At 35.1% G+C, this 19,834-nt stretch overlaps 4 protein-coding genes across 4 annotated transcripts; 2 read left to right on the forward strand and 2 right to left on the reverse strand.

Annotated features, from left to right (window-relative positions):
- The first annotated feature begins 1,131 nt into the window (after positions 1–1,131).
- On the forward strand, positions 1,132–4,284 carry LOC145590101 (uncharacterized). Its single transcript, XM_081646844.1, has 4 exons — positions 1,132–1,303; positions 3,161–3,332; positions 3,483–3,599; positions 3,727–4,284. The coding sequence occupies exons 1-4, from the start codon at positions 1,194–1,196 to the stop codon at positions 3,862–3,864; spliced, it is 537 nt and encodes a 178-aa protein (XP_081502970.1). The 5' UTR covers positions 1,132–1,193; the 3' UTR covers positions 3,865–4,284.
- An 82-nt stretch (positions 4,285–4,366) lies between these two features.
- LOC145590100 (uncharacterized protein At4g38062-like) lies at positions 4,367–8,644 on the reverse strand. Its single transcript, XM_081646843.1, has 2 exons — positions 8,566–8,644; positions 4,367–7,437 (listed from the first exon to the last, which is right to left on the reverse strand). Exon 2 carries the CDS (start codon positions 7,362–7,364, stop codon positions 4,374–4,376), a length of 2,991 nt encoding a protein of 996 aa, XP_081502969.1. The 5' UTR covers positions 7,365–7,437; positions 8,566–8,644; the 3' UTR covers positions 4,367–4,373.
- A 663-nt stretch (positions 8,645–9,307) lies between these two features.
- On the reverse strand, positions 9,308–14,220 carry LOC145588439 (uncharacterized). The gene is made up of 6 exons (XM_081645087.1): positions 13,818–14,220; positions 13,634–13,729; positions 11,676–11,716; positions 11,216–11,333; positions 10,693–10,773; positions 9,308–9,700 (listed from the first exon to the last, which is right to left on the reverse strand). Exons 1-6 carry the CDS (start codon positions 14,046–14,048, stop codon positions 9,641–9,643), a joined length of 627 nt encoding a protein of 208 aa, XP_081501213.1. The 5' UTR covers positions 14,049–14,220; the 3' UTR covers positions 9,308–9,640.
- A 1,407-nt stretch (positions 14,221–15,627) lies between these two features.
- Positions 15,628–18,980, forward strand: LOC145588440 (uncharacterized). The gene is made up of 2 exons (XM_081645088.1): positions 15,628–16,025; positions 18,487–18,980. The coding sequence occupies exons 1-2, from the start codon at positions 15,798–15,800 to the stop codon at positions 18,706–18,708; spliced, it is 450 nt and encodes a 149-aa protein (XP_081501214.1). The 5' UTR covers positions 15,628–15,797; the 3' UTR covers positions 18,709–18,980.
- Positions 18,981–19,834: the final 854 nt, after the last annotated feature.

A 19,834-nucleotide genomic window follows, 5' to 3' on the forward strand; every position in this document is an offset into this window, starting at 1 on the left:
TAATGTATTGCAACTTTATTATATACTTCAATACTTCATACTTGTATAATTTAGTTGAAAGCTCAAATCAAGATTTCGTTTAACACTTTTGTAAAGTGCTAATTAGATTGTACAAGTAAGTGCATGATGCATCTAGCTCTCTAGAGAACATTTAATTAAACATACTAGTAAAAGAACATATTCCATCTTTATGTGTTTCATGTGCTATTGACATAAACTCAATGTTCTTTTTATTCATGTTAGGGTTTTTGTTTTTTTAATTTTTAACTCGTTGAATATGTGTCATTTTCAGAGCATAATATGCATCATGCATGCTCTCGAGTGTAAGATTTAAGCATTGTTTTCAAAAAAAAAAAAAAAAACCATTTTTATGTTGTAACTTGTAAACTCTTTAATTGACTAGTCCAACTTATAACGACCATATGATCTGTGAAAAAGATAGCAAACATTTTTCAAGTTATTCTTATAATGTCATACATAGTGCTTGTATAGATACATCTAGGGTACAATTTAAATCCTTTTGGCCATAATACCATCTTGTTTAACCATAATTCAATCAATCATAAATTGTGATTGTTAGTTATCTCTATTTATGTGAGATCTTAATTCCGCATTTCTGCCAATAAGAAATTATCCACCATCAATCAATGACATTATAATAAAGGCGAATTCAAAGGGACACTTTGCAATATAATATAAAGAGTTTTCCCTCCAAAATAACTTACTAAAAAAACCTTATTTTTATGTTTGTATCTAAAGTTTGACTTTTGATTTGTACAAAATATAAAATAAACTTCTTTAAATAGCACTTTGCCCATTATAATTATTATGTACAATTTAATTATTTAATTATTTTCTTTTTAATCATACTCTTTTTTTTTTTTGAAGAAATATATTTTATACTTTTTAATACTGAGTTATATTTTTTTTTGATAAAATTTACTGTAATTATAATTATTTGAAAACATTATTTGAAAACCGTGCATTGCATGGAGTTTAATCTAATATAATATACAATGAAATTTTCAATCCCATGATATAGCTAAAAAAAATCATAACCAATAAAGCCGAAAAGCCATTTACCAAAATTTATCTATCCAATACAGATTAACATTTGACGACCTACCATTTTGGAGGTTGACCGTAGGAAGTAAGCCCAGAAAATTGGGAAAGAGGGAGAATCAGAGATAGCCATGGGAGATGAAAGGGTCAAAACAGAAGTTCTGCAAACCATAAATTTGTTCCAAGTTCTTCCCAAATTGGTTGTCTTTGATCTCGATTATACTATCTGGCCTTTCTACTGGTATACTTTCTTCACTTTTTTTGTTTTATAACTTGTTTATCTTTTGATTTTCATTGTATAATCAAATTATGAGATTACAAATAACTCAAATTAAGGATTTTGCTCTATAATTTCTCATTTTTAGTTGTAATTCTTTCTCTTTGCATTGATTCCCTCATTTTATTTTTAATTTGAGTTCTTATTATCAGATTATTGGAAATCTTGGGAATGTTGGTGAAATCTTACAAATTGTTAATTTCCCGACAATCTAATATTAATGCTTCAATTTTTTTCAATTGTTATTTTTTCATATGTTTGCTTCATTTTAGAGAAATATAATCTGAGAAGTTGAATGTTATTCTGATAGGAAAGTGATGAACTTCTTGTATCATAACATTTTTTATTTATATTTTATTAGTAAAAAGACGGGTCAAAATTGAATAGGAACCGTGCACGAAGTCAGAATGGTGCAACTATTTTGCAATTTTGGGGTATTATTTGTGAGACATAAAATATTCCAAAGTTACAACTAAAAGGGTAACGGAGGTAGTATTAAAATTTGCATATTGGAGTGTGGCCTAGCCTAGGCTAATGTTCTCATTGCTTATGACACCTTGATACATCTAACTCCTAAAATTAGGCTGTTCACCCCAAAGACCCTAATCTAAATATATGCATGAAGTACTTGTAATCCTCCATGACAACTTTACAACTTAATATTCCTAGGATGCAAACCCTTCAGATAAAGGAATGCTAAAACTGATCACTTGTAAACGTGTTTTGGTTGAAAACGGAATACAGGAAAGTTATTGTGGAGTTGTAGGTCAATTGGTTCATGTGACTAGTTAGTGGTTCTATGTGGTTCGTGTCTAAAGTGTTCATAACAGTTGTTTCAAGTGACCAAAAGGAAGAGCACATCTGATTTGTGACATAAGAATCTTAGGTGTGAATTTTATTTTGTTCACGCCCTTGTTGGGAAATTTGGAAGAGAGGGGGGGTGGGGGGGGGGGGGGGGGGGGAGTCAGGGCGGGGGCGTAGAGTGTGAAAGTTTTCTGTAGTTAGCGATGGAAAAGGTAAGGGGTAACCTAGCTTTCGAATCATGATGTGACAATGATGTATCCAGCTAAGGTTTGTATTCTCCATTGGCTTCTCAATACATTGTGGGTGGCACTAACAGACAGAAGGAAAGAGAGCTTGGGGAAAGGGGGACAAAGAAATAAGCATTCTCCATTTCTTTTGACTACAAAGAATCTAATATTGAAGATAGTTTTGTTAGGGCAATTGGCAACTTGGAATTCGATAAGCTATAAATTGTTTCTTTCCTGGTTTGGAGGGTTCTCTTACAGTACTATCAAGTAATTGCTTGATTTGTATTTTCGCCCTGTATGGTATTGGTCAAACCTTTATTCTAGAAATATATGCATGGCATTTTTCTATCCTAATTTTTGCATCTCGGTTTGTTTCCACCTTTGATATTTGATATGTATAATATAAGTAACTATATTCAAGAATGAAAGATAGCCAGTGTGCAAATTTTTTCATTTTTGTGCTTTAGAAAACATATCTCACTAAGACGCTAAGTAATTAATACGAAGTATTTCAGTGAGGCGTTATTTTCCTTTGCATGATGCCCTTCTGCTTCTCTTTTGGACCTGTATCTACTTTTTTCTTCTCATTTTAGCATTCTATTTCTCATATCAGATCAGAATAGCACAGCATATACAGGGTTTTTTACCTGGGGTGGAGGATAAAGATCACTATGTATCAGATCTAAATGTCTTCTAATGTCCTACTTTTGTGATTATGTGCATGCTCGGTGTTGAAAATTTTAAAATTAGATAGACATTTAGTAATTTTTTTTCCTGATTTTTATCACAGTGAATGCCGCTCCAAAAGAGAAATGCCATCATTGTATCCTCATGTAAAAGGTATATTGTATGCTCTGAAGGACAAGGGTATTGATGTTGCTATAGCTTCTAGATCACCAACTCCTGACATAGCCAAGACTTTTCTTGACAAGTTAGGCATCCAGTCAATGTTTGTTGCTCAGGTGAGAGTGAAATAATATTTTGTCCAATTCTGTCTTCAGTACTGGTATTATGTTCATTGCATAGTTGTCTGATTAAATGGTCAAAGATAAATTACTAGGAGTTTATGTTCTCTTTCTCACAATTAATAGTTTTCTCCTCTGTTAACCTAGGAAATTTTTTCCAGTTGGACACACAAGACGGAACACTTTCAGAGAATTCATAGGAGGACGAGGATCCCCTACACTGACATGCTTTTCTTTGATGATGAAGATAGGAACATTAAAGCGGTAAAGTTTTTCCCTCATCTCATTCTTTTACTCACTTCTTTGTACATTATATGATCAAATTTCTTAAGTAACTGAGGTTTGTTTATGTTCCCTATCCTCATATCAATTAGTTTATTGTTAAATCCAGATAAATAATATGGGTGCGACAAGCATATTAGTTGCTAATGGGGTTAATCAGCAAGCATTTCGACAAGGTTTGGTGGAGTTTTCTCAAAAATCTAAGGCATCTGATAAAGCAGGGTCGTCTGGAAAGAACAAGAAGTGACATTGTCTGTTCTTAGTGAGCTAAATCCAACCCTCAGATTTAATAGAAGGGCGATAGGAGAATTGGAGCTGTCATTTTGAATCAACTTACAGCGTTGACGTCTTGACGATATTGATTTGTGACTTGATATTGCTATGAAGTACTGGTATTATTATTTGTTACAGAGGAATGCAATTATATTATTTGACCAGAAGAAAAAAAAACAATGCTACTATGTGTAAAATGTGAGCAATGATTTCCAATGGATAGAGCGTTTGTGACAAAGCCTTGCTATTTTTCCAGAGCTCTTGTAGTTGTTTATGTTGTGGCTTGTTTTAACCACTAGCAAATTTGATTGAGCGACAAGTACAGAAGCATTCATTTAATTGTAAAATTCTCGTTCAAATATTGATACAAGTGAAAAACAACATATTCTTGTTACCATTAAGTGTCTGACAACAACTATCCAGTAACTTGTTATACAGATAAGGCATTGAAAGAATGACTTAAAAATTTCGTATCAGAAGCTACTAATGGTTAATCTCACGTAGTGGTGATCTATCACGGGTTGCTTCGACTTCCTTCTTCATTTCTATAAGCACAGGGTCAGAAATTCTATTTGATATTACATCAAGGTCATCAACTGATGTCAAAATATCATCTAAATCAGAAGTCTGCAACAATTTTCTCAACATTCCCTCAAGCTTTACATCTTCTGAACAAAAATGGCCAACTTGCTCGCAGATTTCTTCAGAGTACATGAGCAGGTTATCCCTTTCAGAAGACAGCCTTTTGATGCTAGTTGTAGCAACCTCTTTCTCTTGTTTGAGTTCTTCCATGAGTTCTTTCCACTTATCCTGCTCCTCCTTTAACATGTTTGACAATTTCTCGGTGTCCAGCTTCTTAAACTCTAACTGAGCTTTAAGCTCTTTAGCTGATTGTTTTGAGTGAAGTAAAGACTCCTCTTGAAGCAAAATCCTTCCATGCAGAGTACTGACCTCTTTTTTCAGTCCTTCAATTGCATCATTCTTCATTTTCACTTCAGTCTTCACGTGGGATTCAGACTTCTCTAAAGCATCTTGAAGTGCAACAATCTTAACCATGTTTTCTATACCTTGTGAGAAGGTATAGAGAACCAATTCCATGAAATCCTGTTGTAAAGATGAAGCAAAACTCTGGATACACCTTATCTGCTCATCCTTTTCTTCTGTGATGGTCCTACACAATTCTTTCTTTTCAAGTTCATACTCGTTCTTTGCTTGTAGCCTGGCAGATTCAGCTGCTATTGATTCCCTTCTCACGGATTGTTCCTCCAGTGCTTCAATCTCTTTTTGAAGGTACTTAACTGCAGCATCCCTTTCTGCTGTGATGGTCTTACACAGTGCTTCCTTTTCAAGTTCGTACTTGCACTCTGCTTCTAGCCTGGCAGATTTAGCTGCTTCTGATTCCCTTCTCATGGATTGTTCTTCCACTGCTTCTATCTCTTTTTGAAGGTTTTCAACTATGGCATCCCTTTCTTTTAGGATTTTGATATAGTGCTCGCCTTTGTTGTAAGCTTCTAACACCTCCAATTTCATTGCCTCTGTAGCTGCTTCTTTTTGCATCAACTTTTGATCAAGAGAATCAATCTTTTGCTGGAGATCTATAATTTTCTGCTCTTCTTCTTTCAATTTGCTTTGCAAAGCACTGTTCTCTTTTTTAAGACATTGTTCTGTCTCAACTTGTTCAAGAAGGGACTTCTCCATTTGCTTAAAGGCCTCCTGGCTTTGTTCAAGGCACGTTCTAAAGCTTTCTGCTTTAGATTTCCATAATTGCAGTTCCATCTCTGTTTGTGTGGCCTCACTTATCTTTGCCGCCAATTCAGAATTCGACTTTTCTAGAGCAGTGGAAAGATTTTTGAGAGCAACCTCCATCTGACAAACTTGTTCTTTCAAGTGTAGTTGGCAGTTAGATGACTCTTCAAGCATCTTTTTGTGCTCTGCAAGAGTGCATTCCAAAAAGTTACTACGCTCTTCCAATAGCTTTATTGATTCCAGCTTTTCAGCCATCATTGCAATCTCCTGATGCGCCTGTGCCCCATGAGCTAGGGCTTTCACAGGAGAGCAATCTCCCATCTCTAAACGCTGAGCAGAAACTGCAATCTTTTCTCCTTTTTCTTTGTTGAATGCTTTAATCTGATCCTCTGACTTGAAGAGCTTTGAGTAAGCATCAGAAAGTTCTGACTTCATCATCAAGAGCAGAATGGATGTTTCTTCACCTGAAACCTCCATTGCAGAGTGACAATCATCCAATTGCATCATCAGTTGCTCTAGCTGTTCACCTTGCCTCTTTAACTCAAATTCATAACATTTTGTATCTTCGATCAGCTTCTCCATTTTGGATGTCCATTCAGCTTCTTTTTCCTTCAAAGCCAAAGAACAATTGCCGTGCACCTGCTCCAACTCTTTCAGCTTGTTGCGAATCTTATTGACAGATGGGTCCACTTTTCTCTTGTTAATTTGAGCTTCCCTTAGCTCTTTCAAAGATCCAAGGAGCTCCTTGTTCTCTTGATCAAGGTGAGTAGTCCTGTACTCCATCTCCTTCAATAGTATCTCTTTTGTCCCAAGAGAGTTCCTCAAAACTGCTATATCTTCATCACGTTTTGTGCTGAGGCTTTCAAACTTTTCTTTTACATCCTCATACTCTGATAAAACATTTTCAAAGCGCTGTTTTGATTCTGACAATTGAACGTCCAATGCCTTCCTTCGGCTTTCTTCATGTGCCAGAGCTTGATTGCACATCTTTAGCTGGGTTTCAAGGCTTTCGGTGATTCTAGTTTGAGAATCCAATTTGAACTGTAATGCTGTCATCTCATCCAACATATTTGATTTTTCAGATGCCCATTCCTTCTTGCTGGACTGGAACAGGTCTTGAAGTCTCTTGTGAGCTTCTTCAAGATGTTGGAACTGCTCTTTCTTCCATTTCAGTTGATCTTGGACACTCATGCTTTGCTCCTCCAATTTCAATATAACTTCCTCTCGGTGCATCAATTCTCTTCCTGCTTTGGCTTTTTCTTCTGCTTCAGAGAGCTTCCACTGTGATTCTGATAGAAGGGCTTTCAAACCTTCATTCTCTTTACTGCAAGCACAAAGCTTCTTCTCCAATTCATCATATCTTCCTGTTGCTTCCTCTAAAGCTGACACCAATTTTCTGTTTTCCCCTTCCAACTTCTGCACTTTCTCACCAGAATCCATCCGAATCTTATCATTCACAGAACTGACTTGCTTAAGTGATGATTCCACTTCATTCAATTTGGATTTGACCTCTCCATAAAGCTGTCTCAATTCGGCCAACTCCTCTGATTTTTCATTCAGTTCCTTTGCCTGCTTATCAATCTGCAACTTAGCTTCTTGACTTTTTGCTTGTTGGTCTGAGTGAGCTCTCCTTAGACTCTCAGCAAGTTCAGCTTTGACTCGATATTCTTCCTTCAGCCTCTCTAATTCTGCTTTCGATTCTTCCAATTCCTTGAACACTCCATCCATTTTTCTTTGCTTAAACTGAACTGCTCCAATTTCCACTTCAGTAATGTACTAATGATAATGATTTTTCATTAACCTGAGTTGAAAAACAAATAACCTCATTATATGTATGGAAAGTAAGAGAGAAGGGTATCATTATTTTGTTTTTCGAATACAAAAAATGAGGTGCTGCTTGACAAGAGAATACTGAATCAAGATTTCATAAACTAACAAACAAAAAAATCAAAGAAGCTACTGCCAGTTGCTAGGCAAGTGAGGAGTACAACAAAGAATCATAAATTGTTTTTGCTAGCATATATGTGCGCTCATTTCTGTGCGTAAGCGCACCACACTTACAGAAATGCACTCACAAACACAAAAGGAACACAGAAAGAAATTGAACAGTTATAAAGATCTAAAAAGACAAGGTAAATGAGCCTAATGGTCTGTATAAACTTATCTTGGTTACAAAATCCATTTGAAACTTGTATGCAAAGTAGGGATCTAAGATAAACAAACCATAAAGCTCAATGTTCAGCTCAAAATAGGTGGGGCTCCAAGCGACCAAGAAAACTGAAAAATACAAACATACAACTACAATTCGCTGGTAAGTCTTTGGTAGTACTCCGTATTTGGGACCTCATATCAAATCTCATCTATATTACTATCGCATTAGGTGACAGTAAAGTTGCTATGTATCTTGTGTTCCTATCCCTCATATAAATTTGTCAATTGGTCAGACATCATATAACATGAAGAATCATTCACTTTGAATAAAAATTATAATTAAATAAAAATTGGCTAATATTTCTATAATTATGTGCACTACAAAGTACTAAACTTTCAAAGATTTCACCATTACTAGGTCATCCATCTTTCATCATCATAAAAATCCACCATCAATTTTGGATTTTCACCACATTTTCATGGAAAAAAAATTCAAAAAAACCCCTTACTCTTTTAATAAACCCCCCAAAATTAAAAACCCTAGATTTAATCATCATAATAGAAATTTGCGTTCTTTAGAAATCATTAATAAACAACAAATCCAAAACAAGAATTTACTAATTATAAAGCACAAAGCTAAGATGAAATGCAAGAATAAAATCAATAAATATACAATGCAGTATAGCTGTTAACATAAACATAGTACAGAAGATTAGGGTTTTTCGTGAGCATAATTACAGAAAAATTAAAAGAAATAAGCAAAAGAGAGGAAGAGAACCTAGGAGGAGCAATGCGTTGTGATGAATCTGGGTGAACACACGGAGATTTGAGTTTGAGGAGAGAGAGAGAGAGCGGGAGTGTTTGGTTTAAATTTTGAGTACGGCTATAACTTCTTTATACTGTACTCTGTATTTTCTTTTTTTTTTTAAAAAAAGTAAGAGAAAGAAGAGAAATTTTGGAAGGACCTATATGAGGAAACTTTTTAAATTTTCCATTTTGAAAATACGTCGATAATACTCTTATTAAATGTGAGAATCGAAACCCTCTCTAATTATGATGGATATTTAGTTCATTATATCTTTTTTTTTGGATAAGTTGCTAAATTTTAAGTTAAGTTATGTTACTAATTTGTATTATCATACGAGATTTAAGATTGGTCAAGTAGTTAGAGTTTAGAGGCCCTCCTTCCACCCTAGCGTCTAGGGATTTTTTTGCTAATTGCTACAGATGTAGTAGTATATTCTAGGTACATGTTTTAAAATGAACACACCCATTTTTTTGGAAACACAAGGCATGTCTTTATTGAATGAAGATCACCAGAAATTGTCATGTCTGATGGGATGAGATAAAATAGTTGAGGCTCATTATTTTGGCCAAAACAGCAAGAAAAGGCTTGTAATTACTGTTTATTTGGTTGTCCAAAAAAATAGCAGCCTGGCTCACTATGATGGAAATTACTCCGCTTCAAAATAAGCCTGAGATAACATAGACAAATAAACTGGCCAAAAATTCATCAAGTGGCGCAAAAATGCCTACTCAAGCGAGGAAAAAGATAACCCGTAGTTATTCAAGTTTAGCAAGTACTCCATACTACATACATTGGTTACAGATTCTTTCAAACAGCTACACTCTCTATCAACAAAAATTGAGAATTGAAAAAAATGAATACAATATAAAGCCACAAAGACAAAAACAAAAAAGAAGATTTTACTAAGTGCTAAAGCTTCAAGACTTGTCTTCCTGTACAATTGTTTCGATCAAATGGTCAGTTACAAGGCTTGTGTTCCTCAATATTCTAGAGAAAATCCAGAATTCCATAAGGAACCGTGACAAACCAACATATGAATTCTCTTTCAAACGTGTTCTTCTTCAATTAACAAAGCTTCAAGTTCCTGCCGCTTCTTCTCCAACTCCTGCAATGGGACAAAAGTTAATGTAACAGACCTAAAAGTGTCAAGATTCTCACTCAACAATTTTTTCTAGGGACTAAATCAAATTGAAAGAAAATAAACAACTCATCTCAGAATCCAAAAAAAAGGAAGTAGATAGAAAAAGTCTACATGACAACAATCAGGGACTAAGCTGGCCCAATGGTATTTGTAAAAGATGACCTTAACTCGCTCATTCACTTAGCATTCACTTTGCACTTATCCGAAAAATAATGTTTGGCTATGTTAAATCTGGAAAGTATTCAAAATATCTCCTTTAAGAATCCAAATATGCTGTTCAGAGTAACTCAAATGTCAATTCAAAATCTTAAATTGCTTAGCACTGAGGACAAAGAGCAAAATTTGATTTAAACTCTGATTCTACGTGATTTAGGCTCGATTACCAAATATTAACAAATCTAATATGAAAAAATGACTAGAGTATTACTAGTCAACAAGGAGACCACTTTACTTCTAGTAGAAATTTAAGAGCCCATCAGTCCTGGGCTCCTGGCACATCAGCTGTAAACTCTCATCTGCTTTTCTCAATGAAGCATCCTTGGAGATATTATTGAGCAAGGGACTCGATGTGTTGCAAGACATCTCTTTATCTAGCATAAATCTTAGGCAACTCAGTCCTCACTGCTAGTTGTAATTCTATGAACGACCCTAGACTTTTGTTTTCCCTTCTCAAGCTTTGCATGAAATTGATGCACTTCCCATTATGAAGGACAAAAAATGGATGGATTTTAATTAATTGGCATGACTAATGAAGTAGTTGATTTTGGTTAGCTACCTTAATCTAGTAGCTACATTAGATTAAGTACAGTTTTCACAAACAAGGAGCCATGGAATATAGCAAATTAGAGAAGCAAAACCTAAGTTAATCACAATAAAAACCTTCATCTGAAGCAACCAATCCAATTAACCATATAAATCAGAAGTAAAAAGAAGCTAGACAGCAGACACTTAAATACCTGTAGATCCTTAACTGCTTGATCCCTTGAAATTTCTTTCTGTTCTAGGGAACGCTTCAAAATACCTATGCAAAGGATTCCCTGAAATATTGTTGATTTGAAGCAACATGAAATAAAATGTCATTGAACATTCCTTGAATAAACAACACCTGTGTATTTAAATCTAGATTAATATTTTAGCAGTGGATTAGCTCAAGTTTCTCATCATGCACTATTTGTAAAATTTTAAAATCTAAAGAGTCTAAATTCTGTCAACATACTATAATGAAGTCTCTCATCAACATTTATCAAATTAATTGCCATTGGGATTACACTTTTCAATAATAATTATTTCATTCAAGTATATAAACAATCTTGTGAACATTGAGCATTTGAGCCCATTGAACCCATTAAGTTATATATGTACGTCACAAAAACATACGAGCACAAAATTCTCCAGACGTACGGACATACCTTTACACCAATAAAAGCAATTTTACATAATTAAAAGAGGGGAAAAAAACTGTTCAGCTCATCCTCTTACCGATACAAGATAAACAGCACCACATGAAAGCAGCAGATAGCTTGCTATACTCTGAAGAAGAACTATATCACGTTGCTTGCCAATAAAGTCAGAGAATGCCCTAGTCATAACAGCAACACTACACAAAACAATCAATGAGGCCATGGATGTTAGTTCATATTCATTGTTACCGGTAAATGATGCATTAAAACAACTTCTAGTGTGCCTACATCAGCATTTCAGTAAAGTGACATGGACAGTGGTAGCTTCCAGAAATTAAAAAGGCTTTCTGACACCAGAAACTGAAGCTTGAATTACTACGATTACTTAGTCATAGCTTATACTCTAATAAATAAATCGATTTCATGCTGCCTTTGTATTCATAGTCCTTGTCAATCTTATTTTTATGAAAACAAAATGCTAAAATTTCTATAAGTTCAGAAGAGATGAATTCAATTGTCTAGGGTGTTAGTATACATACAAGATTTGTAGCATGCTTCTGCCAGGCCAATACTCCAACACCTGCAGCATAGCACCAGATTATATCTTTCAAGTCCAAACAAACACACAAAGCAAGTACGAGACCAAGTATATGACAAGATTGACAACTATAGACAACCAAGACAGCCATTTAAGTATTTCAAACACGAGCAGAACAAATTAATATTTGAGGAGTGAATTGCGCAACATACAAATTGGCTGCTGACTGGCTGAATGCCGACTACTGCAGCAAAATCGCTCATACATGCTTATATATTTGGAGAGCAGGAAAGGAAAGGAGAAAGAATAGAAAGTAGAACACGATTGTCATGACAATGTAGTTATGGAAGGCAGCCACTCAGCACTCCATACTACATGCTACGGAGTACTTCGTATTACTTATTGAACAATATCTATGATAGAAATATGCACAAACAGTACGCTATTAAATAGCATGATAGTACCTTAATACTTCCAATAAATTTATTTTATGGTATTAGAAATTTAGCTTGCAATATCTCCATTAAATTTCTATAGATGATAGCTAAGATCTAACATACCTCCAAAATCCAACAAGACAATAACAACATCTTACTCCTAGCTTCGTAAAAAATGCATAACATAAATACCCAACATTTGTATTGTACCTAGCTTGGTGAATTATTTTCTGGAAAATTTTGAAAATAACACCACAAATTTTACAAAAAATGGTTTATAACACCCCAATTTTTCAAACTTTTATTATAACACCACAAAAAAAAAAAAAATCAAAAAATTTGATTTCACCACCATCTAACGAATTCTTGGATGGAATCCATTGGTGGGGGCTAACTGTGGACACGTGTCACTCAGTGATTTGTTTTAAAAAATAAATAAATTAAAATAAAAACAAAAATTAAAAAAAATCCTAAATCCTAACCCAACCCAACCCCACCACCAGAACCACTAGCCAAAGCCGTCGACATCCTGCCGGGACACCCTGACCTCCAGCCGGAACCCGTCAAAACCCCCTGAACTCCCACCGGAACCCCTGACCCCACAAAAACCGCCGACTCCACCAAATCCATCCTTCCTCCTCCCTAAAAACCACCCTAGCCACCGCAATTATCTCACGTTGTACCGACTCTAGCACCCAGACAGCGACCCACCGAACACCGCCTGCTCAACGACCCACAGAACTCCACCTGCGCGACGACCGCCGCCCTGATCCCCACCCTAGTCTGCGACCCCATTCCTTGCTAGCGGCGGCTGGGGTGTTTTTCGGTGGCTGGGGTGTTTCAAGGATGGATTAGGTGGGTTTTTCGGTGGTTGGGGTGTTTTGAGGTTGGCTCCAGTGGGTTTTTCGGTGGCTGGGGGAGTCGACGGTGGGGCTGGGTTAGGGTTTCGGGGCTGCCGGTGGCAGTTCATGGTTGCCAGTGGTAGGGCTGGGTTAAGGTTTAGGGTTTTTGTTTTTTTTTAAATCAATCAATGAATGACACGTGTGCTTAATGGGTCCCATTAACGGATTCCATCCAAAAATTCTGTTAGATGGTGGTGAAATCCAATTTTTTTGTTTTTTTGTGGTGTTATAATAAAAGTTTAAGATTTTATGGTGTTATAATCCATTTTTTGTAAAATTTGTGGCGTTATTCTCAAAATTTTCCAAAAGCCCAAGTATTATAGTGTACAAGTGTCTTATGCACTTATACTACCAAGCATTACATTGAGCTCAATACTCATCAATCCACAACCCAAAAGCCTTATTCTTACAAGTATTACATTGAGCTCAATACTCGCTAATCCGAAACCTCGAAACCGGAAACTTTATCATAATTCATAAAGGAGTAATAAAATGAGCTCAATACTGGATCATAATTGAAACAATTCAATAAAGCAATTAAAATCCACTAAAACAAAGAATTTCATTCAACTCGAATCCAATAAAATAAAAAAAAAAAAACAAAAAAACAGAAATCGTACCTTCCAGAATTTGAAAATGAGACTCCACTCAGTCTCAGCCAAAACCACCAAAATCGCTAGCACAACCGCATAACATCGAAAAATCCCATCAAAAACCTAAACAAAATTGAAATCATATCAAAAACCCTAAATCAACCAACAATTACACCAACAAAATCGACAAATAAAAAGCATAATGAAATACATCAGCTCCATGCTTGAAGGATCGAACAGCAGAAAGAATATTGACGGCAATACAAAGAATAGCAGATATGGCGGTGATGAGGCTGAAACATCTACAAACGATCAAAAATGGCGCATTTCTGCGCCTCAAAGGTGCGTCGGAATTCGAGCTCGTGGTACGAGGCTGTGGCGCGGAAGGTGAGGCAGGGGCCGAGTTACGGTGTTGCGAGGTTTCACCGCCATTTTTCTTCATTTTCTCTCTCCCCCTAATTTTCTTTCTATTTTCGGTAAGTTTTTTTCAAGTTATGTGTGTTCATATTGGCTGATTTGGGATATTCGTTTCTTCATCATTCTTTCAACAGGAAAAAAAGGTGGGAAATCTAATGATTATGGACCGTTCGTTTTCTTCACATTTTGATGTATGGTTGATTGGTTGGTGGTCTTAAATAATGCCCACTAAATAATTTTTTTTTAAAAAATGAAGTGCAGAGAACCACGAACCTATTTGGGAGTATGGGACTATTGGGAGGGTAAAAGAGTCCAATTTCACCAAATTCGACCTGATCCAATCTGTTTTAAAAGTGCTTTCAAAAAACAAAAAAAAACTGTTTCGAATGTATTATTTAGATTTTTAATTTATACGGAGTATGTGCATTACAATTTAGTATAATTCAATTCCAAATAAGAATCCAACCTAACCCCAATGGACGCTATTAAATCCAACCAAGACACCCAAATTTACACGTCCCCACCTTAAAGTATTCCTAGTGGGGGGTTTGATCTCACAAAACTCATGGTTGTGAACTTGTGATATGCAAACTTTTCCTATTATAGCATACGAGTAATTGCTTACTCCCTCCGTATTTTATTACTTACTCTACTTTTATTTTACGGGTGTATTTTATTACTTGCTCCACTTTCCAAATCTAATTATTTGATAAAGTTTTCTGTATGTAGATAAGATTAAAGTTTAATCAAGTCAGACAATTAGTAATTTAGTATATTAGGAATTAGGGGTGTCCATAAATCGGTCCGAACCACCTTGGACCGGACCGGACCGAATTAATTGGTCCGGTCTTCGAGTCTAGAAATTTATTTTTCCGGTCTTCGGTCCGATCCGGTCCAAAACCCTTTAAAATTGGTCTTGGAGTGGATCGATTTTTTTAAAGTATTCGTGAAACCTTTAATACTTCTTCTGTCCCTAATTGTTTACCCCAAACCATAAATCCACTTTATTAGCTTTAGGCAAAAAATGGTGCACATGGGTTGACAACTTGATACAAATATCAATGAGGAGAGAGATAGAGAGAGTGCAAGTGGGAAAACATGCCAAGAGTAGTATGGGGCAATCTTTTAGAAACACCTTAAAAAGGAAAGTAGAGCAAACAATTAGGGACAGAGGGAGTAGTGGTTAAGATTATCTTTAATAAGCTTAGAAAACTTTAAATTTATGAGCTTTTTTGTACTAAATATACAAAATAATAATAATAATAATAATAATAATAATAATAATAATAAAAATAAAAAAGAAATTAAAATGAATATTTTCCTTTATTTTTTTCGAGTTTTTCATAAAATTATTAAAAAATTGAATTTTTTTTAAAAAAATTCTTAAATCGATCCAAAGCGGTTCGGTCTGAATTTTGGACCAATTCTTTTAATCCGATCCGAGTTTGGTCCGAACTTAATCGATTCGGTTTTTGGTTCTTAAAATTCTAATTTTGGTCCAGTCTAGATCGGAATACATCAGAAAAAAAAAAAAAATAAAAAAAAAAATAAAAAAATTAAATTATACGAAGTAATTATAATAAAGTAAACACAAAAAATGAACTAAGCGCAGCTTATACGGACCGTGTGATATTCTTCTACTCAAGAACTCGCACTCTAATACCCTCAAAAACCCTAATTTTCAGTTTCAAAATCAAGACGACGCATATCATATGAATCAATTTTTCCCCAATTTTTCATAAATTGAATTCGATTGAAGGAGAGAGAAGAAGAAATGTGGAGGAGGGTTTGGAGCAGCAGCAATGGAGGAGGAGAAATTGGGGGAGGTAGCTCAATGATGATGCAATGTGTGAGATATATGTCGAAGAAACGAGCTGAAAATCTGAGGAAGATAAACCCTAAAGTTCCCTACTCTGAAGCTACCTCCATTGCTCAAAATCTCTTCAATTTGATCCAGAATCGTGGCCCTGTTACCATTGGCAGTGCTTGGACTAACGCACAGGTTCATCTTCTTTTTATCGCGCTCCAAATTCCCTTTTTTTTTTTTAAATATGTATTGATGTTATTTGCCAGCTTGTTTGATGATTTTGATGAATTGTGTTCAGATTTGTGTTTAATTAGTTGTTTAATGTGTGCTGCACTTGTGAGTTTTTGTGGGTGTTTGAAGCTATAATTTTTGGATAATCTTGGTATGAATTGAAATGTTGGATTGTACTGAACTATACTTTGTTTTGAATTATAATGTCGTTAATTTGTAATCATAGAATGATTGTCCAACTGTTCTGTCATTTAGATCGAGGATTTAAGGGTTTGGTTTGGGTGTGAGTTTGAGTGTGGATCAAGAATTCAAGTGTCTCGAGTTTGAATTTATACATTACATGGGATGATATTTGGTAAAAGGTGGCTAAAATAGTTTACATGGGGGGTTAGGATTTAGGAAGTTGAATGTTATTGGGTTAGGATTTGGGAAGCTAATTGTGATTAAAAGCTTCCCAACTAGTTTAAATGGGCTACTCTAGATTGTTAGATTATAACATGACATTTAAGATGGCACATCCACGAGGAATATTTGATGTGGATTGTGGCAGCGATTGAGTGTCTTATCTAATGTCCTTTGTGCCATCGTGGTTACTGGGGGCTCACTGATTTGTCAATATGATATAAATCAAAACTGCAAAAGGTGTGACTTTTAATCTTATTTGCGTTGCCCTGTTAAATCTATCAATAATATTTATGAACCAATGTGCATCTAAAACCTTGGTCTACCTGTTCTTGTAGCAAATTCAATGAATTGTAGTTCTCCCCTTTCCTACATAGAATAGGTATGGTGTTCCTTGGCTTTAGCTATTATGCTTCGTGGTGAGTGACATACATAGAGAATGGATAAGTGTATTTACCAATACTTCCATATGAAGTTGTCATAAGGGTAGCACTTTACTAAAAATGAACAATCTTTGGGAATCATAATTCAGATTCCTTCTTACCCTAAAAAAACCCTTGGAATAAACTGTTTCATGTGAAGCTCTTCCAAGATCGTCTCATTTTCCTTTCAATGTTATCATGTCATAGTTTTAAGGAAAAGAAAATTGACTGTAATATACTCCTTAATATTTCATCTACTAGAGGAAATAGAGTATTTAAAGTGGAGTAACCCTGTTTAAAAAGCAAGACATTTAGAGTGGAGCATAGGAAGAAGCATTGCAACGAAGTATAATCTAACAAGTATCCACCTATTCTTTTTCATCCTGTTAATTTAGGAATGGGAGCCAGACAGCCTATATTTATATATATATCATGAACTATCTTGCCTCACTTTGTCTCTACTTCCAGGATTTTGGACATAGAAATGATAATAAGAAGTAAGTCAAATGCCATGCAATTCAGCCTATAATCAGTCAAGCTTTAAGGCATCTTTCTTCTTACAACAAATAAAGCACAATGGTTCTTGGTATAGTTCGTTTCCAATAAAAAAAATCTTGAGGGGTTTAAAGAATTAAAGGTATGGACTATGGAGATCTCTGCATTGTAGTCTAGTTCTTCCCAATTACTTCATGTTTAGACTAATTTTTCAGGAAACAATTTTGTGATCACTATATAATCCAAAAGCCGACCCCACTTATGGGATTAAGGCTTTGATTGATTAATATATAATCCAAAACTTTTCGTAGTTATAATTTCTGTATACAGTTTAGTACAAAATGTGACATTATCTACTAGGTGACCATGAGACTATTTTAAGCTTAAAGTACATGGACCTTATGTTGCAAATTTCAAGCTATAATTCACATGGCATTTTGGGATTCCAAGGCATGATAGAACTTTCTCTGGTTAGCTGTCGTAACCTTTGTCCAAGGGATGCTAGGCTTGGCAAAAGCATGCATGCTTGTAATTGGATTTGAAGCTAAATTATGTTGTTTCCAGCTCTATAATTTTGCTCAATTTTTTTTGATACTGATGTTTGCTCACTTGTTCGTGAATTCCATTTGTTCCTCTATGTTTCTTCTTTGTTCATTTCTGTCTCTCCCATTTCCTCTCGCTCCCTCCCCATATTTGCAATGATATTTTTTTTCTCTCTGTTGGATCAATGTCATTTCTCAAATATATGATGAGGATTGAGATGAAATGTAGGGGTAAAAACTTAAAGCAGTTGTGTATATATTCCTGAAAGGGCTTGTGTCTCATGCTTTTTAAGTTATAAGCTTATAACTGTAGGCACCAGAAGGCTATGAATGATGGATCTGATTAGCGCTTATGCTATTCGATCTGGGTCTTGACTCTTGATGGTGAATTTAGAGTCCTAAGTATATAATGTCGATTGTTGACTACAGATAAAAAGTGTTATATATATATATATATATATATATATATATATATAATATTGTATAGTGGTATCATGAATAGCTAGGTAGTAAGTGTGCTCTGTGTAGGCTCCGTTTTTCTAATGGTAAATTTTGCTGCTGTAGGAAGCTGGTATCAGTGGAATAGCCAGCAAAACACACATGAAGATACTACTGAAATGGATGAGAGGCAAGAGGATGCTGAAGCAGGTTTGCCAGCAGATAGGTTCAAACAAGAAGTTTCTGCTATGCACACCTCAAGATTCTGAAGCTGTGCAAGCAGCCTCGACACCTAGAGTGAAGCTGCGAACCGAAAAATCTGCGAAATTAAGAAAAAAACGCAAGTGATATGCCCTGTCGCAGATTACCTTTCCCTCATAAAATAATCTAGTCTCATGATTAGGCTTTCCCTCTGATAAATCATGTTATGATTGTTTTCCACGTTGATCTAAACTTAGATGAATTAGAATGATATTTCTCTTCTTTCTCTTTCTGAACATATTACTTTACTGTAGCGGCTGCAATCGATGTTTTAGCAGGCTGTTCTGCATCCTAGGGATGTGATTTTCAGAACTCATCAAAGTTCCTGTTTGAGAGTGTGCTTTCGATTTTATGCTCTACCATTTTACTATTGTTAATTTGGAGAGTTCACATAGCATTAAGAGGGTTGACATTATCATTAAAAGAGTAGTGAAGAGTTGGCTAACTTGGCAATTTGGCATCAAATATATGATAATCAACTCATTTGCTTTTATGTGGAAGCAAACTTATTTATACTACTACTAATTTTTATTTTTGTTACAGAGACTTGTCCAATTTAAAGTTATTGAAATTGATCCACATTTGTAAAGTTGTATGAGTTATCAACAAAAGAATTTGGATATTTATAGGGGAGTAGATTAACAAAACTCTCAAGCCCTAATCTGTTTCCAAATAAGTTGTTGTCAGGTACCTAAAGGTCAGTTTAAAACTAGAAAGAATTCTACTAAGGTGATTAAAGTCTGATAAGTTCGAATAAGTTCAATTTATAAGTTGTGCATATAATATACCCTAAAACAATACAATCAAAATACTAAAATCAATACTTGTAGTTGCTTTCTTAATATATTCGTACTTTAAACTTCGTATTTATACTACAAAGTTACAGGTATGTAAACTAAAATGGACTTCCTCACAGAAAGCTGCATAATTCAGCGAACAATCGAGAACTGTGATTCATCGTCACATCTAGTTTCTCATTATCATAGTTTCTTTAAATAGGATTTTTGCTTGATTAATTTAGATTGTATTTTACTTTTCTATAATGTTTATTGTAGATGTCGTATGGCTTTCAATTAATAATATTTTATCTTTTTCTTTAAATTAAAAAACAAGGACTTAAATGAGTCAGGCCCTGTTCTTTTGAGCTTCTGGGCAGAGCAGAACAGAGCAGAGCAGATTTCAGCAGAGCAGAGCAGATTGAAGCAGAGCAGAG

Source organism: Chenopodium album, chromosome 17, assembly GCF_948465745.1.
Source record: "Chenopodium album chromosome 17, dcCheAlbu1.1, whole genome shotgun sequence".
NCBI classification, from domain to species: Eukaryota; Viridiplantae; Streptophyta; class Magnoliopsida; order Caryophyllales; family Amaranthaceae; genus Chenopodium; species Chenopodium album.